This window comes from Pectinophora gossypiella, chromosome 24 (assembly GCF_024362695.1).
Source record: "Pectinophora gossypiella chromosome 24, ilPecGoss1.1, whole genome shotgun sequence".
NCBI lineage: Eukaryota > Metazoa > Arthropoda > Insecta > Lepidoptera > Gelechiidae > Pectinophora > Pectinophora gossypiella.
Window position 1 is genome coordinate 1,245,112 of NC_065427.1, and position 25,186 is coordinate 1,270,297.

A 25,186-nucleotide genomic window follows, 5' to 3' on the forward strand; every position below is an offset into this window, starting at 1 on the left:
AATACTTCTGATGACGTCATCAGATTTTTTCAAACTAACAAAACAAAAACCGATCTCACAACCCACACGAAAGTGGAAGATTTTCACTATTACAGAACTGGGGGGTTAGGCCATATTGGAGCATGTGGGTTGTAAGGTGGATGACCAACTTTATCAACCAACATTAATCGAATTTCTTTTCCCTAGTACGCTTTAAATGAAGATTGTCAGGGATAAATTTTTGCATTCCCATAATACCTACGGCTACTATACTATACTACTAACTATACTAACTATACTGCTCACATTTCTACACAATAAACTAGTGAAGACGAACTTGAAACCCCCTTTTTAATTTGCAATTAATATCTGTTGGTAGTCCGGTGTGATGTTCGAACGGAAGTTGCCCGTCACGCTTTCTGCGCCGACGCAGCAACAGAAAAACACACTAATTATTATTACAGGACTGTATGTGCTCCACTTTCATTTGTTGAAGTGATTTTGTACAGTATGCTTCCTTGTTGGAGCTAGTTTTTGGTTTAATTAGTTTGAAGGTAGAACATTCTGGAATTCTTAGTTTAAAGTCGCAGCGACTCAGATTATAGTATATATTTTCAGTTTGATATCATCTCTGTGGTTCTTCTTCATCATTTGTATAGTTGCTGGCCTCTTCTTCTAACGTGTGGGTTGTGAGGTGGATTACCAACGAGATCAACCCTAATGAATAAACCATAGCTATATTGTCGAATCTGCGTCTACTTAGAATTGAGACTCGTTGAGATATTCTCATCGTACATTGAGATTTGTTGAGATTTTATGCATAGTTAACTGTTTTGTGTAATAAATTGGTGTATACAGTAATCAATTTGTCTATGAGTAATATGCTGATAATTCAATTGTGAAGGAAATATTAAAATACAAGCTTCCTAGTATTAATTGAGGAAGTAAAAAATATTTACGAACAGTAGGCAGCAGGTTAACTTGTAGCATTACTGCTACTACTGCACTAAGTATATTGTAATTATTTTATTACTTTCTTTATTTAAAAAAAGGTTTACCTACAGAACTCCGCATAATAATAGGTCCGCATAGGAATAGGTAGAAATACAAATCGTTAGAACACATAATAACGGGTTCTTACTGCGATTAAAGTAGGGATATGAGACTCCCGATATTTCGACACCTACTTACTCCACTCCAATCTCATTAGTCATCCCGTGGTCATGGCACTTGCAACAGTGTCGAAATATCGGGAGTCTCATATCTCTACTTTAAACCCGGTAAGAACCCGTTATTATGTGTTTTAATTACGATAATAACCGCGTAAACTTAAAACAATGTATAAATCGTTAGAAGTCAAACTTGCAGTCACTTTTTGTACTCACTCTTAATGCTTTACCGAAATATAACAAAAATTTAAAATACATTTATTCAGTCATCTTTATTTACACCATAACGAAGCAGTTACTTACAGAACAAAAATAGACTTATTAAACATAACAAAAATAAAATAAAATAAAAATAAAACAAATAAACAAAACTCAAAATAAAACAAATTATTTACAATTATTTGCGGTGCCCTTACAGGGTGTCACATGTTTGTATAATAATGTATTTATAAGAACTGTAATACCATGTGACATGCAATAAATAAATAAAATTAACACTTAAAAACTAAACCTTAATTAAAAAGCCCTCCAATCGTACCTGGCGCAAATGTGTAATACCCAAATATAACACACACACACAATAAAATCTTTATTCAAAAAATATCTTCGTTCAGTCGGTAATTCTAAGTTGTTCTTTATAAAAAAACAATAAATATTATCTGTAACTTAAAAATAAAGAAACACTCAAAAGCGCAATAAGCCACTTAACCGCCCTCAAATAAGCAGAATAAGCCAGATTAAGCCGATATAAGCCGGTTTAAGCCAGTTACGCGCCCCTCAGTCGTTATCTAGATCGGCAATATGCTAGATCGGGGACAAATGGCCGCGGCATTGTATTAATTTGTTAAATCGTGGTAGATAGAGATGTAACACGTTCCAAAGTACTTACAATTAAACAATCTTGGTATTCAGTAAGTGTTGCTACTTGTCCAGCCAAACAGTTACTGCCATCTGCTTCGCATCGATCGCATCGATCGCAAAGTAATTTTTGTGATATTTCCCCACCGGGATTCGAACCCGGGACCTTCGGATTGTGAGCTTAATGCTCAACCACTGGACCACGGAGGCCGCTGCTGGAAAGATACGTTGTAAAAACTGTTTAATAGTAAGGACATTGGGTACTTTTCTTTTTCATATTGTTCTTTCTTGTACTGTGGTCTTATCTGCCTAAATTAATGTTTGGTAATAAAGCTGTTTTTAACCTCCGACGCAAAAACGTTGGGGTGTTATAAGTTTGACGTGTCTGTGTAAATGTGTATGTGTCTGTCTGTGGTATCGTAGCTCCCAAACGGATGATCCGATTTTAATGCGGTTTTTTTGTATGAAAGGTATATCAGCCGAGATTGTTCTTAGCTATGTTTGATGGAAATCGGTTCAGGTCTTCAAGGTCATCAGGTCATTTGTTAAGTGTGATAGGAATGTTACAAGCTCGGTTTGATTGCAAGCATATGTGGGATAAGTATTTTTTGCTTTTTATAGGGTTTAGCATTTTTAACCTTTTGTCATAATAATTGAGTACTTAAATAAATTTATTTTTTTCTTTATTACATAACTTTTGCGCCTTTTTAATGGGACGTGCCTAAAGTGGGAACATTCACTGGTCATGATCGTGGCAAATGGAATTCCGTACTTCGTACCTCAACGTGAATAAGGCACAATCTTCTGTATGTACGTAGATGTAGATATTATTATCTATAATGTCGATAAATTCATCACCTTTTTCTATATTATCCAATGAAACAAAGGGAAACAGATTCAAGCGCACTGTCACCCCAAACAGCTCAGTAGCTACCCTCTAAGGGCTACATTACGATAATGTTAGCGAGTCTGACCCTCCAGTACTCACCCCAAATACACTGCAGTACATTCGCATATAGAAGTTTGTGTACTCTGGGTTTTTGAATTATAAGTTTTATTTAGCTTTACAATCGAGTTAGCACATCAGTTTACTGTCAGTGTTCCTTTCCAAGAATTAACCGTTATCTACTACGTAACATAATATGTGTATCCATAACATAACATAGCATAACGACTGTATACCTGAAGCTCTAAACAGAGGTGTATTAGAGTAGGAATACCCACTCCTCGCTAGTTATGATTAAGTTTAAAGTGGAGGGGGGTCTTCTGTTGTATGAAGAAGAGAATATGAAGAAATTATACATTGACTTACAACACATTTTATGGAATTCCATTTGCTCTGATCCTCAAAAACATTTTCATGTAAAATTTCGCCGAGACGAGATCATATCGATCGCATTGTCAAACAGTTATCAGATCTCGTGTTGGCTCTAGCTTCTAACTCTAGACGCCCTAAATTAGTTAAATCTTAATTTTACAACTCTACACGTTATGCAAATTATGAGGTTTGGCCGTTATCACTACCATCACATGAGAGTAAGTGCCCTGTCTTTGTGCTTCACTTTGCACATCTTGGCGGTGGCATTACCGTGCCCCCAGATTTTAGGTCCATTCTTTCTTATCATGACAAAATAGGTATTGCATATTGTACATAGTTTTAAGTTTACGCGGTTATTATCATAATTAAAACACATAATAACGGGTTCTTACCGCGTTTAAATGGGGATATGAGACTCCCGATATTTCGACACTGTTGCAAGTGCCATGATCACGGGATGACTGATGAGATTGGAGTGGAGTAGGTAGATCCACAATTTTCTACGGGCAGACATATCTGTCTACCCTCTTTCTTTGCCGCTTGTTTATGTTTTTGATATCGGAATGTTCGGAACCATCTGAACTCGGACCAAACTCACTACGACAAACCGCACTCACTGTGTCCTCACGTTTTTTCACCACATTAGGCCGTTTCAAGCTTTTTACAACACCTACTACTGGTATCTCCATCTCATATCCCCATTTAAACGCGGTAAGAACCCGTTATTATGTGTTTTAATTATTGCATATTGTAACTCCTGAGGTCTTAACTGGAGATTTACATGTTACCTTTTATCACCCTAATGTATAATCGTTTACAAATTAGCTAAGGCCCCGGTATACTATCTAGTAAATTACACTGTGACACTTTTCTACCCTATAGTACATCGATATACTCTCACTTAGGGTGTGATCACACTTGTAATTGACTTATCTGGAGAGCGTTTGTGAATAATTCCACAAAACACCCGCCGGTACGCGCCCTAACGCCAAATTAGTTAAGTGCGGTCCTAACCGGCTTATACTGGCTTCAACTGGCTTAAACTAGATTAGACCGGTTTTCGTTTTTTAACCACATCATGTAATCCTGTAAATTACTAGTGTTTTGTGCTGTTTCTTTTTTTATTGGATTTGTTACTTTACTTTTTTAATGTATTGAGTTGATTCGGTGATAAGATTTGTATTGAAAGGACATCCTTAAAACATCCTGTTTCTCATGGATGTGTCTCAGAACTTCAGACATAATGATCACGCCTATCTCCCGTTGGAGTAGGCAGAGAGATCACGGAATTCCACTTTTAAGTTAATGCGTTTGTCTGAATCATTGTCGTTATTTTAGATAATTAACCCTTTCACGGGCAGAGACCATGGGTCATTGATGGTTCATAATAGATAGTATGACACCTTGGAAACAGAACGTCATTAGACGTTCTGTCTTTGAAAGTGTTAACAGGTAACCCAATACTACACAGTTTATCATAATAACTTATGCCTACTATTCTGATAATTTCAATACGAATTGAAGACGTTAAGGTAAGACGACTACCTAGTCAAATCAGGTACTTTTTTAGAACCGCCAAAACGATTTTTTATGGAATTTGTGTAGAAATACACAGGAATGACGTCATCATTAAAAAGAGTCAAATATCTTACGAGTTAGTAACTTGTTGAACTTGTGTCTCTGCCTACTCCGATAGGGACTCTGGCAGAATATAAGTACGTTACCTAATTTATTTTGAGGCGATTAAAATGAAACTTACCTTTTATATAATTGTGTTATGTGGCGTTAGATATGATTTGAGATAGTAGTCATTAGTTTTCCATATTCCGTCTTCTAATTATGTAATTAACGCAAGCTTTCTCTTTGTAAAAATTATAGTTATAAACAAATTCTTAATTTGATTTTGTAAAGATTCTTATGAGGTGTTGTTTAAATGACCATCATCATCTACCTAGCATTATCCTGTTTCTCACAGGGTCCGCTTACCTAACCTAAGATTTGACAGGTCCAGTTTTTACAGAAGCAATTGCCTGTCTGACCCTCCAACTCGTGAAGGGAAAACCACTCCAATACGGGTTAAGTCACATACCTCCGAAAATGCATTTTTCGGGAATGTGGGCTTCCTCACGATGTTTTCTTTCACCGCTGAGCACGCGATGTGGTGTTATTTGAATGTTCCGTGGTAACACGTGACATCCTGTTTGGAGAACTCTTGTTGGTAGTATCATGGGTTCGAATCTCGGCTCGGGTTCGAAACCACTGAATTGTTTTTTATTTTTTTCGACGAATTTATTAAAAACATCATAGAAGGAAAGAGAGGAAGGGGAAGACCAAGAAGAGCTTACATGGAACAGATTAAAGAAAAGGTTAACGTCGTGTCTTATAGTCAAGGAATTGGCCTTTGATAGACTGGAATGGAAAATGCTACACCGACAAGAGCGTGGCTCTTAAATTGATGATGATGATGATTCTTTCAGTCATAATCATCTCAGACGACGCCCTGAACCAAGGTTCGCGCAACTAGGTGCCTTCAGTTGTCTTCAATTTTATTACCACGCTAGAGGTCTCAGCGTTCCCCATTTTTCTGCCTAAGTAACTAGTGCCATGACACAAACACAGAGAGACAGCGAGAGGTTGGAATCGTTTGAGACGTGGTGTTGGCAAAGGATGGTGGGTATAAGCTGGACTGAAACGGTGTCAAATGAAAAAGTGCTGGAAAGAGTTGAAGAAAAAGAACCATAATGAAGTTTTTAGAGAACCGGAGAGGAAATATGATTGGCCACCTGATACGACACGATTCATAAGGAAAGCTAGAAGGTAAGAGAGGAAGGGGAAGACCAAGAAGAGCTTACATGGAACAGATTAAAGAATAGGTTAACAGTTGGCTTATAAAGAACATCATAGAAGGAAAGATTGAAGGAGAGAGAGGAAGGGGTAGACCTAGGCGAACATTTATAAAACAAATAGGTAAAAGAAAAGGTGTTGGGCCTGTCCTATCAGGAGGTGAAGTTTTGGCGGAAAGAAGAGAGAAATGGCGATTACTCCACCAACAAGAGTCTTAAATAATGAGAGGGAGAATTAGTGACATCTGAGGCACCAATAAGCCATGTCAAGAAAAGACGCGGCTGCGGTCGGTATCCCGTTTGCACTGAACTTAATTCGCAAAAACACATACCACTTCTCCACTGCACACTCAATGTCAGTTCACAAACTCTATTACTCATCATGACTGATCATTTTAATCATCACAAACATGATATTGTGAACAGAAATTTGCCTACAACAGTGTTGAAAGAGGCCATCCATTACGGACCCCGTCTCGAGGGACATACTGCACTTTGTCAAAGGTATCAGAGTCGTCCAAACGTCCCCAAGTATGCAACGTACATGAATTGACTGTATTTTGTGAGTTCAAAAGACTGTTTTTATGTTTGGGTGCTGATTTGAGGGTTTTGTTTTGTAACAAGCCCGTTTTACAGTGGTTTCTTTACATGCAAACACATACATAAACCCACATTGGCTTCAGTTATATCGTGTTAAGCATTATATCCGTCTCTGGGTTTTGTTTCAATTACCTTTGTAATTTTTCTAGCAATTAAGGTGTGAATAAGCAACAGACAGGAGGAGCTCGGAGGCGCAGCGGTAAACGCGCTCGGTCTGCGATTGTTGAAGTAAAGCAACTTTCGCAAAGGCCGGTCATAGGATGGGTGACCACAAAAAAAAAAGTTTTCATCTCGAGCTCCTCCGTGCTTCGGAAGGCACGTTAAGCCGTTGGTCCCGGCTGCATTAGCAGTCGTCAATAACCATCAATCCGCACTGGGCCCGCGTGATGGTTTAAGGCCCGATCTCCCTATCCATCCATAGGGAAGGCCCGTGCCCCAGCAGTGGGGACGTTAATGGGCTGATGTTGATGAAACAACAGACACAAACAAAAGACAGACTCAATTGCATTGGAATTAAAGAAACTACATAGAACGCTTTGATTATTGAGTAACTGTATGATACTAAACTCATTCACTAAGGTTCTCTAAGGTCAATTAATTCTTTCAAATATCATTCTCTCAGACCACACCCTGAGCCGAGGTTCGCGCCCAACTGAGCACCCTCAGACCTGTTGTCTTAAATTATGTACCGGATTATACCCCATTTGTCCGGCCAAGTAGTTAATGGCAATATAAACAAGAAAATAAAACAGTAACAGTTTTTTACGGGTAAAATAATAAAACTACTTCGCATTCGAAATTAACAACATTACTTTTGCTTCCAAATGACACCAATTCAGAAACGCAACGCGAGTGCACCAAAAAACAGTGCCCATTTCAATTACCATAAATCCAATCAGAAATCGCTTCACCGACGAAAAAATAGCAAAATAAATCATCTGGCAAGTACCCCGCTTTAAAACGAAAGGGTAGGGTGACCATCTAATCAAATTGTCATAATACACTTCCATTATTTTATTGAGCTGCTGGAATTTGGAATTTAATTTTGCCCCTAATGCCACGTCTCTTGGGAGGGGGCGTGTAGAATGCCATTGTATCGGGACTGTCCCGAAAAGTGCGATGAAAAGGGGCACCTTAATGGTAAAGTTGGGAATACAGGCGATTGTAAAGCAATATGGTGTGATTTCTCGCGATTTTGTTTCGGTTGCGATTTTATACAAGCAACACGCTTGTATTCCCATAGAGGTAGGCAAAGGTGTGTAGTGTAAGTAATTACCCCCGTGTGTAGCCATTTTTAAGTTCCATATAATAGGGGAGCCTATTCAAATTCAAATTAAAATATCTTTATTTTCAGACTATTGTCCCATTAACCGGCCATTAATCCTGGAAACCACTAATATCAACAATTTTTGATCCAAATATGAATTTAAACTCATAAAGTCGAATTCAGTGGTTCACAGCTCGAGCTGGGGTCCAAACTCGCGACACTACTGTTACACGCGATCTCCGAACAGGGTTATCACGGATTGTGGAAACTTTTGTATTTTCCTCAACGTTATTAGATCTCCCTAGCATTATGCCATTGTTTTTTTCACCAGGTCCGCTTACTTAACCTGAAAATTTGACAGGTCCGGTTTTTTAAAGGAGCTACTGCCTGTCTAACCTTCCAATCCGCGAAGGTAAACCAACCCAATACAGGTTAGGTTACATACCTCCGAAAGTGCATCACAGGAATGTGGGTTTCCTCACGATGTTTTCCGCTGAGCACGTGATAATAATTTATGATCCAAACATGAATTCGAAATAAATTCGTTTAGGCATGTGCTGGATTTGAACCTGCGACTTCAAAGTGAGAGGCAAGCGTTTTACCAACTGGGCTACCACGGCTCCCCACACGGCTTAACGTTATTAGATATAATATTAAAAATAAAACAATCCCTCTGGCAGATTTTATAACTTACATTGGAAAAACAATCAGCCGAATGTGTTCTGTTTTTAATCGCTCCCAGTCCAGCGCAGAAGCTAATAATAATGTAATGTAACATGACTTTACACGACTTTAAAAAAACCTTTATCATCTTCCTCAGGTACTACGAAACAGGCAGCTTCAAAGCGGGCGTGATCGGGGGCTCGAAGCCTAAAGTGGCCACCCCCCCGGTGGTGGACGCCATTGCGGCTTACAAGAGGGAGAACCCCACCATGTTCGCCTGGGAGATCCGGGACCGGCTGCTCAGTGAGGGGATTTGCAGCCAAGATAACGTGCCTTCTGTCTCCAGCATTAATAGGTAAGAAGATTTTTGTAACTGGTTGATTTTATTTTGATGCAATACAGTATTTTCTATTGAACCGAAGCGTGGAACTTTTGTGCATGAACATGAGTCATGTCAGGGGCTTTTGGCGGCTCAACAGTAACCCTGATACCATAGTTGATGAGGTTGGCAATCCACCTCACAAACCATACGATAGAAGAAGTATTTAGAAAATAATTCTGTTAGCTCCTTTAATACATATTTTTTCTACCGTATTGTGTCCGACTACTAAGCAAAGGTCTCCTTTCTGATTTTCCATCCCTTTCTCTCCTGGGATATCTCTCTTCACTCTTTGTCAAAAGCGTCGAGGTCATCTATCCAACGCTTCTCAAAATATGCAAAAATATCTGCAAGTTTGTATAGATTTACCCACCCTAATGGCAAAAATATCCCCAAACGTCTAGTCCTACAAAACCCTCATAAGCCACAAGTCGCCATTGGCAATACATCACCAATCGAAAGGGTACTGAACTATAACAAAGAACGGTCAGACTGGCCACTATTCCGTTTCCGCCCTTACAACGACCGTGGCATTGATGTCAGCCTATACTCCATTTACTATTGTTTCAATGAAACTGTTTCTCTTCAAATACTATTTAGTTTAGCAGTCTTCTGGTAACAGGCCATTTACCTATAAGTTGGAACAATGAAGTTTTTGCACGCTCGTGCTCATCGTTTTAGAAATACAATAAGTACTTATTGGAAAACATACCTAATATATTCATTTATTTGTACGTTTACATTTGGCCAGACGACATGAAAGTGTTTTTTAATCTCACCATGGAGTTCTTAAGTTCCCTGCAGAAATTCCATGCTTCTTTTTATGCGGTGGTTTTCTTCTTGCCTTCCGCCCAGCAGAACTCTGTCTGACGCGAGTGTGATGGCACCTATAGTAGTCTATTTCAAAGCCATACTAGGACTCCTGTCCTCCGCTTCTGTATTCAGTACTATTGTACTGACTGCTGCCCTCTGTCAGGTTCCAGGTGACAGTCCTTGTGACTCGCCTCATTCAAAAGAGATTTTCTTCTTCGTCCAGATATTACGGAATTTTAAATATAATATTAACAATAAATAAACATATTATTGTTATTTTATGTAATTATATATATTTGTTAAACATTAGGCTGCTTTGCTAAAAAATACACGAAATTTGCGACGGAAAGTTCCACTTGATTTTAACTCAGAATTAAGGTCTGAATCATCCCCCTCAGTCATCGTTACGATGTCACTAACACCCTGCATATTATATTGAAGCAAATACACTACAGTACTTTTAAAACACGCTTAAGGACGTTAACTGAAACTTACTATGCAGATAGGTTATCGTCTCCAATACGTCGCAAAAGTCGATTAAGGATCACGACAGATCTCATACGTTGATTTTATAATAGTAAGCTTCTCAACCCCACAAAATACGTTTTTACTTCTACTTCATTGGACTTTACGATCTGTCGCTTGTCGCTTGTCGACTGGCAGTGGCTTTCTGAACTAAATCTGTAAACAGACACACCCCTCTCAATAAGAAAACAGCTTTCCACCAAATCCTGTGAACAAGACTATCCAAAACGGTTATTCCAAACTATGCCTTCCCCTTTATTCAAAATGTCCGAGTCACTGTTATTCTGGTTTTAACCCTTATGTGATACATTAAGACGTAGTTTTGTTCGGCCGATTGAGAGGACGTAAAATTTCGAGTCGGGCCAGAAGAAATTATGCATTTATCTTACTTATTTAAAATAATCTTATCATAGGTTAGATCCGTGCTCGGGTTTCTGTAGTCTGGCTTTTTGAGTGCAAATAAAGACATCATGCACAAAAATATGATATCTAATAGAGTGGGCAGACGTATATAAATAATCAGAAGACAAGTTCTAGCAAAATGATAAAGTACAAAGTCGTAAGATGGATAGTAAATATTATTACATTTAATCTCTAAGGAACCTTGAAAATAATAAATTAGAAAATAACTTACATAACTTATTCGAAAATTCACTTACTTTTAATTTTCGACAAAACTTTTAACGACAAAATCTTTAAGTAAAAATCAATTTACTCCTTTTTATTCTGTACAAAGAAGCTGTGCCAAAATATTCATTCTCTCGCTTATTTTCTGGCCCAAAGTAAGGGGTTGCGTGACCGAACGAAGAGCGTTCACCGGAACCCGGGGGGGAGGAGAAATAAAGATGGCGGCACCGGAAGTGACGACACGTGCTCCGAGCGCACCGGATATCCTCTCTCGCATCCATTGAATTATTGCCCTTCTCCTGCTATCATAATAATCGTAATAGAACTATCTTTTTCTTATTTTCGGATTTGGAAATGGAGTTTTAGCGGCCATTGTTTGGTTATGATCGGTGCTATTGACGTTTGATAGGTACAACGGTATTCGATTAGTTTGATGACCGCGTGTGGATTGAAAAACGGTTCGGGAAGACGGTATTGGGTATCAGGTTTTTTTCTTTTTTTTTCGCTCGAAAGGTTTTCTTAATTTATCATCTTAAGTGCAGTTTTCACTAACGCAGTTGGCTCGAGCGATACGGCTCATCACCTAACATGATGGTCTAACAGAAAACTCGGATTATCATGTTAAATCTGTACTAGTTAGTCCTTCATTGGTCCTGAGCTTATGTTATGTTCGGGGTGTGAGCACAAGTACTTTTGTGTTTTGTCTGTCTGTCTTTATGTTTATCTTCTTCTTTATTGTTTCTTCACCTATAAGATTTCCCAACCAAACCCATGTCAGGTAACAAAAACACCGTTATTGTCATATAGATAAGCAAACTTAATAAACGGTAGCGTGCCAGATAAGTATCCGTCTACAAACACTGACACGCTTTGACAAACTAATAACACGCGAGGATTATCTAATCTGGCAACACTACGCGTAATTGCAGACGGGGATTTTGTGGCAACACTCAACTTCAAGTGGCTCGGGGGTTTCATAAACGGGATCTTTTTAAACTTTCCGCGAGTGTCATAACAAAATGTAACATTCGCTCACATATGTCCCCAACCTTTCTTTTTGCATGCCCATAATGGCGGCTACATTTTAACATACTCAATACAAGCAAATACATTCTAAGTATGTAATACGATTGCTATACCCTATGATTGCAACTGTTTACTGCTGCAATGATCCTAGTTTATTGTTCAATAATGGACCTCCGCCCCTCTTACTCGAGGGGCTATTTGAAATGGACCGAGCAGGGGTCGTAATAGGTATAGGTATTCAAATAAAAATACCTACACTCTGGTTGGGCATCATCTTTATAACATTATCCCGTTTCTCACAGGGTCCAGTTACCTAACCTGAAGATTTGACAGGTTTTTTACAGAAGCGACTGCCTGTCTGACCTTTCAACCCGCGAAGGGAAAAACAGCCAATACAGGTTAGGTTACTACCTAACAAATAGAAAACTACGAACTATAATCAATGGTGTGGCAGGAGAGGACGCTGCTGTTGATCTTGGTGTGCCGACCGGATCGGTCTTCGGCCCAATGGGCTATGTGATGCACGTAAATAGTGTTTCCAACGTTGTAGGTAGGTGCCGGGTGTATATGTACGCAGACGACATGTGTTTAGTATATGCCTCAAAAGATGTGGCAGAAGTGAGAACCTGTATACAGGAAGACTTCGAGAATGTAACTAAGTGGGCACATGACAACGGTATCATACTAAACTTGGCTAAAACGAAATGCATGCATATACACTCGCCTTATAATCACCTAGCTAAGTCAGTGACTGAGGAAAACCTATTTGTGATTGGTCACACTTATGATTGTTTACATAGTAACAAAAATAAATGTACATGTACTAAGCTTCAGTTCGTGGACAGTTTCAGGTACTTGGGTTTAACCATAGAAAATAATTTTAATTGGAAGTTGCACATCAGTGATGTCTGTGGTAAATTAAGATCCGTGCTAGGAAAATTTTATCACCTCAGTGGAGTGCTTAATAAACACACACTGCGAGTCGTGTACTATGCTCTCGCAGATTCTATTCTCAGTTACGGACTTATTGTTTATGGGCGCACCTTTCAAACTAATATTAACAAAATTAAAAATATACAAATAAGACTATTGAAGTATTTGGTAAGTAAAAATGTTAAATTATCGTGTAATGGGCATTATGATAAATTATTTCAAATATGTAAAATTTTGTCAATCAACAGTAAACTTCACTACCTTATTGGATTACAATATTATTATAGCGAGGATCATAAAACAAATGTAAAAAATAAATATAACACTAGACGAGTAAGAGAGGGTAAACTTATTCAACCTAGAGTGACTAATTATTATGGGGAAAGAGCCACAAAATACATGGTGCCGAAAATATTTAACGAAATAAAATTGTTAAGAGAGGATCCTAAATTAAGTGTAGGAATGTTAAAGTCAAGGCTAAGGGACACACTGCTTAGCGGAGAACTTCTCTAATTTAGTACCTAACGTTCTTGTTGGGTTATGTTCGAACTATGTGGAATGGCATCTAAGCTGAGCGATGGGTTTCTTGGACCTTATATACTGTAAGTTACCTTGATTGTTATGGTTTTTCTATTTTATTATTTATCTAGGTGAGTAGAAATTTATGTTTATTAGATAAGCGCATCTCGCCATCAAACGTAACAGTTTGGCGGGTTAATATTGTAAGAAATAAAATTGTACTTACCAATTTAACAATAAAAAAAAAAAAAAAAAAAAAACATACCTCCGAAAATGCATTTCTCGGAAATGTGGGTTTCCTCACGATGTTTTCCTTCTCCGCTGAGCACGTGATAATAATTTACCTACACTCTGGTTGCTAACAGTTCTAAACCATAACGTACAAGACAGTTGTTAAAATATAGCTCCAAGGGACTAGTGAAACTGTAATGAAAACTTTGTGTGATTAGACCATGAGTCTGAGTTGATATCAAGTGGAACTTCTTGTCGGAAAATTCAGGAAAATCTCTGCTCTTTTTTTAAATTATTTTTAGTTGCATATTGTGCTTTAAGCCGTATAGAAATCAAATTTAAAATATAAAAAAATAAGTGACAGGTTATTAAAAACCATCAACGTTTGAATAACGTTGCGGCGCAGCAAAAACTTTAGATCTTATTAAACAATTCCGTCAAGTAAACACTTACCATCGATTGAGTACGAACAAGAAGATGTTCTATTTTTTTTCTTTATGGTCCAAAGTTTAATTATTTATAATTTATGTTTTGTGTGTGGCCAGGAATGTAAGAAAAAAAAACCACGCGGTTAATAAACCGGGTGTGCAGTAAAGGTTAAATTATTTATCACACGATAGACTTATCAATTATAGTAACTGGTAACCTTTCACCATAGAATAAATAGTATTATTACGTATATAAAATTTCCAATTCCCCCCCCCCCCCCACCAATTCGAATCGGGCGCCGACCTCACCCCCTCTGGGTCTTACTTTAGTCTAAGAATAAGAGAGAGAGCGCGCGGACAATCTGATTCGCAGAATAAGATTTCACGTTAAATAGATTATCCAAATTTAACTTCAGACACTAACATCAAAAGTTGCTACGATCAAAATACTACTTTCAAAACCTCGCAAGAAATTTAAAAAATATATCAAATAAATCCAAATTCGAATTTAAATCGAATTAAAACGGCAGTGAAACTGAAAAACACTGAGAGTCAATTTTAAACTCATAATAGTTGTGGGGCAGGCCCCTTTGACACGTGACTGGCACGTGACAAACATGTGACTTGGATGTGACTAAATGTGACTACGATGTGACGAAGCGACCGTCGGAACTCGCACTGTGGTCACATGATGGAAAATGCGAGGGTAGTTGAGTGGAAGTGAGAATTTTGGGAGAGCTTCAGAAATAAACGAGATTTAAGAAGACTTGTGAAGATTTATTGCGATATTTACTTATCCAAAAAAAAAAAGAATTATCGAACAACTAGATGCATTTGGTTAGTAACAAACTTAAGAACTATGTTAGTAAGTTATCTTAAATACTTACCGATAAAGTTTTATTAATCATTCAGCCGATCAGTGGACAATCCCCACTGTCGGCTACCGCCCTCAGGACGCTGTTGCTACTGCCGCGCAGTCTGCGAATCAATGATGCTGATTTCTTGCGTACAATAGCTTCAAAGCTGTCGACATCCGCCAGCGCAAACATTGCCAGCATTGCCATAAACACGGCAGCCGCATCAACCGCCTGAATGCGTTATTAAATATTATATTCAAAAAAAATCAAAAAAGAGATTTCTTTAAGTATTTAAAATAAAGAATATTATTTAATAATAATAATCAGACAGAGCTTATTTCGGACTTATAAAAATATCCATATATTTTGTTAGTAACATTACAAAGTAGTTGTAGTAGGTATTATTTGCTTGATTATGTATACCTAATTATTGTAAAAAATGTATCTTAAACCTTTTAGCTGTCTGTCTTCCCAGTCATGTCGTAAAATCCGACAGAGGGATTGGTGTCCTTTTTAATCGTCATGGGCTATAGGCTGATCCATAATGTACCATAAGGTTCATCATATTTATTTATAAAGTACAGCCACATAAAATACATTAAAACATTTTTACATTTAGAAGGTTACGGTATTGTGACTAATAAAACAATTACGACTAATAAAAATATGACAATTACGGCGAACATAACTTATACAATTAAGGGTAAGTATTTAAAAATAAAGTAAAATAAAATTACACATCAAACTTAAACAGTTCAGTTAAAACCACCGTAATTATTTTTAAAGTTGAGCAAATAAAAACACTGTTTACCTGGCGACTATTACTTACTTACCTAAGACTTTCTATCAACTGTGGCTGCAAGTTGTCTTTGAGTGCTTGTGGCTCTGCCCTACCTATAAGGGATTATGGGCGTGAGTTTATGAATGTATGTAACAGTTAGTCGAACTGTAGTGCTTTTTGCCGGTCCCTGTTATGTTATGTATGTATGTGAATGAATGTAATAGATATTAAATTTGTTACGATGTTGATGATAATTAAGTACAATAAATTATATTCTAGAAAGTTCTCGAAACCCTTTTTTGTTGTTGGCGCTGATATTTTAGAAAATAAATATTATTACCTACTTAATCATGACCTTCAACATCAAAGTTCAAAACCTATTTAACATATCGCATAATTTCAAAACAAGCATAATAGACCCATAATCATAAAACTGCCTTAGTAAAACCATAAAATAAAAAAAAAACTGAATAAAAAACCAGGAAAAAAACGCCAACTGGTAAAACGTCAAGACATTTTTAATCGAGGGCCCGGGTAATTGAAGCCATAATTCTGGCAACCCCAATTTGACATTTGAGTTTTTTCGTCGCGAATAATTTGTGATTGCATGATTTAAAATAGGATGGGGATGTGTCAACGAGAGTTGCGGAGTTTTAGGGGTAAATTCTTTGAAATAAAGTTATTTAGAATATTAAGTAGCTTCAAACTTCAAAGGTTTTAAATGACTTACAAAACCCCAAGAAAGTAAACATGATTTTATAAAGATTCTACATACATACATACATAAACTCACGCCCGTAATCCCTAATGGGGTGGGCAGAGCCACAAGTAATCAAAGACAACTTGCAGCCACTGTTGATACGATGTCGTAAGCTGGATATGATGAACCTTATGGTGATAAGGGATCAGCCTATCGCCCATAACATTAGTCCATCATGTTAGAGGACCCAATCCCTCTGTCGGTTTTTACGACATGCCCGGGAAGACAAGCAGCTGAACGTTTTCTATGTTATAAAGATTCTGTAGGTACTATAATGAATCACCACCATACCATAATCCATAATCCTACCATGTCCTGTATACCACCTATGTAAAACTGTGACTTGCAATATGATTATGTTTTTTTTTTATTAATCAATTTTCCGCACGGACCGCAACTTTGTGCGGTCAAAAGTCGTCAGTCGTTAATTAATTGCATTCTCTTCATACGTATTAGCACAAAAGTTAGACATAACTTTAAAAAAAATATAATAATAGCTTTGGCCCCACGCACGCATTCCAAAAGTCCGGGACTCCATAGGCCCGAGATATGGAAACGACATAAAAATAATAAAACTTAAATAATTGTTATGATTTTATCTGATTTTATTGTGTTTTAACGTTTTTTTATATATTATTTTATTTTTATAATGTTTTTACATATTTGGATTTTTATGCCTTTTAATAAAGAATATTATTATTATAACATATCATCACGCCTGTATTCTTAAGGGGTAGACAGAGGTGTATAGTATTACACCCTCTCCCCGCCAGCCATGTTTAAGCAATACGTATTAGCTAACCTAAAGATAGTTAGATGGCGAACTTGATCATCACTAACCAAGTTTCATCACATTAGATACAGTTGGTTAGTACAATAGATACCCGGGATAAAAGCAAAATAATATTCTACATTTATAAATCCGGCGAAAAATAAATTATACTATTTGCAGTCGCAACACAGGTCTCCTTGCGATAAATCATGAATATTTGCCAACACCGTCCGCTTGCATAATAAGAAAAGAGTTATAAAATATTATATCGGGGACCGTATACTAACCCCTTCATCCGGACAGGAAGATCCTATGCATTTGCGTACCCGCAATTTTACAATTTGCAAAATATATTATCGTATCATGATTTAGTATTAGGAGCTTTATTTCCATTGTATTTTTTGTGTTGGTATTTTTTGTAAAAATGACATCTCTCCCTGGGGTCGATGTCACATGTCTGAGGATGGTCAACATCAGGGTTAAATCAGGATTGTATGATTTGTCACCACTGCTTCCTGTCTAGCAAATAGTAATCTAGTAATTGTTCGATGCAATTAATAGCTCTTTAAACTTTTGATTGTCGACTTTTCTTATATATTCATATTCAAATAAGTAAAAGGATAATACGTATGTATTAACAATTTAAATTAACGAAAAATGAAAATAGGAATTTTATTGACTTTGGATAGACAAAAATTAAAAATGCTACACCGACAAGAGCGTGGCTCTTCAGTTAATGATAATAAAAACGAAAATAGCGAAAGTGAGAAAATTTATGTAAAAATAATCCCAACTATTTATATTAACCCCAACTATTCTACAACAGGTGACAAGACGCATCAATCAAGTACCCCTCAACAACATTATTACCCTATACGACCTCTTTGATAACTTGGCAAAACAATTTTTGCATATGTCAACCCAGCGGATACTGGCAATATTTCACCGCCGCCATCATCCGTCTTGGCGCGAAATGAAATGTCAGCCGCCACAAAATGGCCGCCAACCGAAATAATCTCCTCGTTGCATACTACAGGATTGCGGTGTTGTTATTTTGCATACAATAACTAAATAGGATATTTTAGTGAAATTTTTAATTTAAAAGGGGAAATTTCAAGGATAATAGCAATATGTGTCTATATAATCTACACCTGTACGATCACAAGCATTAATATGTATACACTTTGGTACCATGTCACATTAACTTTTTTGACAAATTGAACTGTAAGTCTCACTAAATGTCAAATATGTTAGTGCGACAGAGTCCTAAAGTGGGTACATTATATTGCTCATGACTGTACTCGTACAAATAAAAAAGAAAACTCTTTTTTCTTTTATTTGTATCTGGACCTATATTTTAAGGTCATCATCATCATCACCATCAGCCCATTAACGTCCCCACTGCTGGGGCACGGGCCTTCCCTATGGATGGATAGGGAGATCGAGCCTTAAACCATCACGCGGGCCCAGTGCGGATTGATGGTTGTTAACGACTGCCAATGCAGCCGTGACCAACTGCTTAGCGTGCCTTCCGAAGCACGGAGGAGCTCGAGATGAAAACTTTTTTTTTGTGGTCACCCATCCTATGACCGGCCTTTGCGAAAGTTGTTTTACTTCAACAATCGCAGGCCGAGCGCGTTAACCGCTGCGCCACCGAGCTCCTCATTTTAAGGTATTTTTGTGCAAATTTTATTTTCACGTAGGCACCAATATTGAAACACTGTGCTAACGTCTTATCTACCATATAAAATACACATACAACTAAACTTTTAAATAAGTACAAAGTATTAGATGACAGCATTTAGGATCTTTATAAAAAATTACATTTAATTTTTCTCAATTGCGGCGAAGTAAAAAGGAGGGTTATGTGTTTGACTACTACGTATGTATGTGGTTATGTACATGTGTGTTCCTTCCTGATTAAATAATAACACGACCTCTTTAGAAGTAAAGGTACTGTTTTTACGTAGGTAAAACGCAAGTTTTTACTTTGCGCCTTTCCCATCTCACCAACCAAAATTTCCCAACCCTTACTGGAGTAATTTGCCAAAAAGCGGTTTTTTACTCATACCCCACAAACAATCCAGATCGGATGCGTTACAAATCGAGACACACGCCTGTTTATTGCTAAAGGATGTAGGGTCGCGTGCCGCAGCCTGTATAGCACTATAGAGTCTATAGTTCAACCACCCTGTGCAGTTGCAATTGATGAGCACTTTTTCTGTAATGGAATATTCATGTCATCGGTTTTTGTGAACCACATTTTATCGAGCTACTTGTGAATTATTGTGGAGCAATAAATTTTGAATCGGTTGAAGTTGTTGCAATAACTATTGTTGTAATCAAAGATATTGATTTTGTGATGGTATACCTATTCTTGGGCGGAAGGTAAGAGGGAAACCACTGCCCTATTTTTCCTTAAAAGTATGGAGAATGCTACACAGACAAGAGCGTGGCTCTTAAATTAGTGATGCTACCTACTCTATTGCTGGCAATTGTTGGCAAAAAAAAATAGAAGTGACGTACCTTATTGCACATGTTGTCTTGGATAATTTTTAAGCAAACAAATTCACAATTTGAACAAATTAAATTATTATTATTAAAATTTGATTTTTAAACAAATTTTCTCACTACGATGACGATTCAAATTCTGATGCATAATATATAATAATGGCGTTGACAGAAGGATCTCTCCTTCTGCTTTATTACATTATTACATTTATTACATTACCTACCTACTAACTTTACTACCTACTTTATTACATTTGCTTTATTGTACTCAACTCAATTCTTATTTGTTATTTTGTTAACAGGATCGTCCGCAACAAAGCAGCAGAGAAAGCAAAGCATGCGCATAACCAACAACAACAACAGCAGCAAGAGCAAGAAATTAGTTCCGCGCAAGGCAGTGTTGTTTCGGTAATAGTCACACCTTTCACACACATATCCTTCTTCACACATCCATTGCATCTTTCTTGGGTCATCCCATACCTTTGTATGTGTATCCATCCACATTTATTCTCATCACTTTTCTCCTTATACATACATACATAAACTCAGGCCTATTTCCCACCATTTTATGTCCTTATATTTTTATACGTATATAAGATTTCATGTATCAGTTAATTTTACTTGCTTGTCTAGCATTTATGGAGTTAATTTCATTCTTATTACCAAATTTGATTTTTTTTTGCAAAATATACGTAAATATCTAAATCCTACCAGCTAGGGTTTTCAAAATTACCAATAATTCCATTCCACTGCAAATGTACGCTAATATAAATTGGTTGTTATTATCAATAAATTAATTATAGATATTTTCCGTGCCCCACGATTTTATTTTAGTCATTTAATGCATATTATTATGTTTAAAATGTGTATATTTCAAAAGCTAAATTTGTTTTTAGATTTCAGTAAGTACCTTTATCTGCAACATTACTATCTCTTTCAATAAAACCGTCTAACTTAAAATTTATTTTTACCTTATTTTATTTATCTTTCATTTCATTCTTCTCTGATTCTGAGTCTTCTCTATCCAGGTAATTACGCATGCAGGCAACGCACCAGGCACGACGGCCGTCCTGTCCCCAACCACGGACCAGCACGTCACCAACACCAGCTACAGCATCAACGGGATCCTCGGCATTGAACAGGTCGAGGGTCTACACAATGGGAACGCTACGGGGCTGAAGCGGAAAAGACATGAAGACCAAGGTATTATTTTGTAGATACAATACATAAGACCGAATTTTTACTTAAAACCAGGAATATGAGACTCCCGATATTATGAATGTTTGTATTTATTTTTTATTTTACTACAAATAATACAAAGGTAGTTAGCAGGAGGCCAATCACAAGCTTTCACATAGACGTTATTCCACAATTGCGTATTTCAAACGCATTTGCGAATGTTATTCCCGAATTTTCATGATATCAACCGTGTTAACCTCAAACAATGGATACAAATATTTACGATAAGTATATAACACTACCTAACACATGTGTTTAAGAAAAAATGCAGTGAAAACATCGAAAAAATCTGATAATCGAATGTATTTGGACTCTAGGAGGGTTAAAAGGCCACATTTAAACAATTCACCTAAGGTCTGTGCTGGATTCGAACCTGCGACCTCAAAGTGAGAGGCAAGCGACACTCGACCGTCTTATATCTTCAGAAATACTCCACAATACGTAAACAATCCCTCGTAACTTCGTATTTAATTTTTTGCAAAGTTATTAGTCCACAACTGCCAGAGTTACTACACGTAATATAGAGCTCAAACCCTCAAAATTACTGAGAATATCCCAACAAAAATTACCGCGAACTTTTCCCAGGTAACTTCACCAAACTCTCGTGTAGTTATTCTTGTTAAAATTAACCCTCGCGGCACCGTAGAACTACGAGGCACTTGGGCCCAATTTAACTCTAATAAACTCTTTCCATGTACGTAGAAAACTTGTAAGTAATGTTCGAGGGTATGAGGTACAGAGTTGAAACTTAAGAAGTAAAGAGTAGGGTGAAATTGTAGCGAGCGTCGGCAGGGGCCGCGATTTGTGTCCTAGTAACATTAGTGTTGAGACTATTTCGATAATTTTGATTTTTATTGAAGACTTTTGATTCCATTTCTTTTTTAATCTACATTTGATTATAGGGATTATCGTTTTTCATTGAATAATGTTTCTTCCTTTATTAGCTCGGCGAACCAAAATCAATCTTGATGTTATTAATAAGTTTATCAAAAAATAATATATAAAACTGAAGCTAAAATCTGTATTATTGTTAGGTCTTGGTAAGACCATCATAAAACATAAATTTCAGTAAAAAATAAGACTTTTTATTTTGTATGGTGATTTTCATCGACAATTATCTTGGGCCCATCCCTAGCATCCTTTCAGCCATAGTGCTGCCCACTGAGCGGAACCGCCAAGATTTACTGAGCTATTAAATTTACTGCTCAAATTGTGGCCTTATTATATTACTTTATAACTTTTGTAAAATCCCTAACTTATGGCTGCTTAAATCCCTCTTCTGAATATTGTTAGGCTATTATTTTACTAAGACCGTAATGTCGTTTTGTTTTATATTAAAGTATGCAAAATGATTACGTTTGGTACACATGTATTGTCACAGTACCTGAACACAGTATGTATTGGTTAATTTTATGTCTTGTGCCAAAAATACGACTTATAGTGTACAGTCATGAGCAATATCAAGTACCCACTTTAGAACCCGCACTATCATATTTGACATTTAATGAGGCTTGCGGTTTAATTTGTCAAAAAAGTTAATGTGACATGGTTTCAAAGTGTATACATATTAGTAGTCATGACCGTACCTCCTGTACCATCATAGAATAAAGAATAATACTACGTATAGAACGGTAACTCCCCGTCCCGCACCTATTCGTATCGGGCGCTGACCTCACCCCTTCTGGGTCTTACTTTAGTCTTAAAAGGCCGTAAGCATAAGCAATAAGGGGGAAAGCGCGCTGCATTGTCCCGCTTGCACATATGAGTTAAGCGGCCCACGGTAAGAAAAATAATGTTGTATGGAGTATCCAAGGTGTGCTGTGGTACCATTTTACCATCTCGGATGCTCAGTCACACAAATAGACAATTATAACCAACAAAAGTAGTGGAAACTTATCATAGAACAAAACTTTGCCTTGATAAAATTACTTAGGTCCATAAGTAAGGAGTTAGAGGGTAAGATTACCTAAATGATAAAAATTCCTGGTATTAAATGTGTTCCTCTAGTTATTAAATAACTTGTAATATATACCTACATTGATTTAAAGGATGTGTTGCTGTTGCAGTTTTTTGTCATTTCTCAGCCATAACACCTTGCAAAATGACTTAAATTCAAAAATGTTACATTGACCTTCAACAAGTTTTTCCATGATAGTTACGTTGAATAAATAATTCTAATTTTGATTCTAAAGATCTTTCTATGCGTCTCATTTGACAGGGCTACGGGAGATGTAAGGAATAGTAGTTAGTTTTCTCAAAGTGTAGGTAGGTAATTGGCAATGCAGAAGCAATACTGCCAACATGTCGGGTGCCTTGCTTCGATGTGACTCATTGGAGGAGATTTTTATGTATAAATATGTCACGTATTTGTATTGTTTTTGATTACAGCATGAATTAAATCCCTTAAGTATATTAATTGTTTTTTTCGTTGCAGATGAAAATCGGGACTTCAACAGTCATTCTGAAGACGACGTCAAGAGACAAAGAAGTCATTACAACGGCGACCAAATATACTCTAATGTAAGTGCCTTCCTTTATTGTTATTTACGTAAAAATATTACAATGAAAGGGAAATTACGTCACTATACAGAGAAAGTTTTAGCTACTCAAGTCCATTTACTTTCTATTTTAACTTCAGTGGGAAAAGTTTTGAATGTTTTTCTATATTTATCCCTCATTATTATAGACGGCGATACGGCTCGCTACTTATCACGTTGGTCTAACAGAAATCTCGGTGTGGTTTGGGTACATCAATTGGAATATAATCGTAAGCTTATGTTATGATATAGTTTTTAACTGTCTTATAGATGTTTGAGATAGAGACGTAATCAGTACTTTAAGTGATTTCAAACACGGGAATGTTTCCTTTTCAACCGAGATGTATGTTCGTCTTACAAAGAAAACCACTAGGGACACTGTTCTAGTAGTTTTATTACGTCCTTCTACATCCCGGTGGCAGAATACTAGACGCGTCGTTTGCCCTCACCGCCGCCATTTATCAGGCACAAGATGGCGCCCGAATTTACGCGCCAATTCTCTCCAAATTACCGTGGTCCACGCTAACCACCGCGTTAACGAGAACGCAATCGATTTTCATCTTGTTTTGTTTTACTAGATTTCAGCAATTATTAACAGATTTATCACGCAAAAGTGGAAGGTGGCACGTTTATCAGCATATTTTTCTCATTCAAACATGAATTTCTCTGGGAAGTAATTATTGAGTTTTGGTTTCCTTGAAACTCAAACCCTGTCTTATTTAATAAGTCACCATGTGCCCCTGGCATGACTTACGTAACGGTTACATTCTTACTTAGGAAAATAGTAATCGGAACCTACTGCTATAACTTGCCCTTCGAAGCTCGGATCATTCTACCCTTGGGTGATGAGCCTGCAATGTCCCAACTAAACTAAGGATCACAAAGTGACCGTTGATGTTCCCACCGAGATTCAACCCAAATTGTGAGCTCGACATTGAGCGTTAGACCACTAAAACTACATACTTAAATGTCCACTCTCCTTCAGCTATGGTCATCGTCGAAGTGGAGCCTGAAAGACGAGTACAAGCTGCTATCGGAGTTGGGAGGCGCGGCGGGTGGAGCGACAGGCTACTACGGAGAACTGTTCGATGCGCCATACGAACACGCTGCGCACCCACACTACACGCCGCATTCTGGTAAGTTATTCCTATTACCACACCCTGGACACTTCATACAAAACACCTCATTTTACACAGACACTACACATTGAAGTTATCGTACACGCGCATCTGTGTGCGACATCTGATGCCCATACAATTGTAGAGTAAAGTAGGACTGAAGGGGGTTGAGGTACACTTAGCTCAGCCGCTGGTGGAGAGCGGAGAGTTGCCGTTCTATACGTGGTATAACATGATCCATTGCCATTTTAAATGAAAGTGGTACGACTTTAACTAACCTAGCCCAACTCACGATATGAAAACATCTGACGTCACAACTCACCAACATCAACCAACCTAAACGTACCATTTACTCCCTAATCGTAAATTTCCATCTAAGTAGGTAATAGAGCTCGTGACAAAGCTAAAGTAACGGACGCGTAGCTGCTATTTT

The 25,186-nt window shown here is 37.3% G+C and overlaps 1 protein-coding gene across 1 annotated transcript in view; it reads left to right on the top strand.

Annotated features, from left to right (window-relative positions):
* Positions 1–25,186, top strand: part of LOC126377883 (paired box protein Pax-5) — a 114,578-nt gene that overhangs the window by 80,945 nt on the left and 8,447 nt on the right. Inside the window, exons 5-9 of the mRNA XM_050025934.1 lie at positions 8,855–9,052; positions 20,162–20,267; positions 20,888–21,062; positions 23,533–23,618; positions 24,621–24,771. Coding sequence (XP_049881891.1) covers positions 8,855–9,052; positions 20,162–20,267; positions 20,888–21,062; positions 23,533–23,618; positions 24,621–24,771 — 716 coding nt within the window. The remainder of the gene's footprint in view (positions 1–8,854; positions 9,053–20,161; positions 20,268–20,887; positions 21,063–23,532; positions 23,619–24,620; positions 24,772–25,186) is intronic.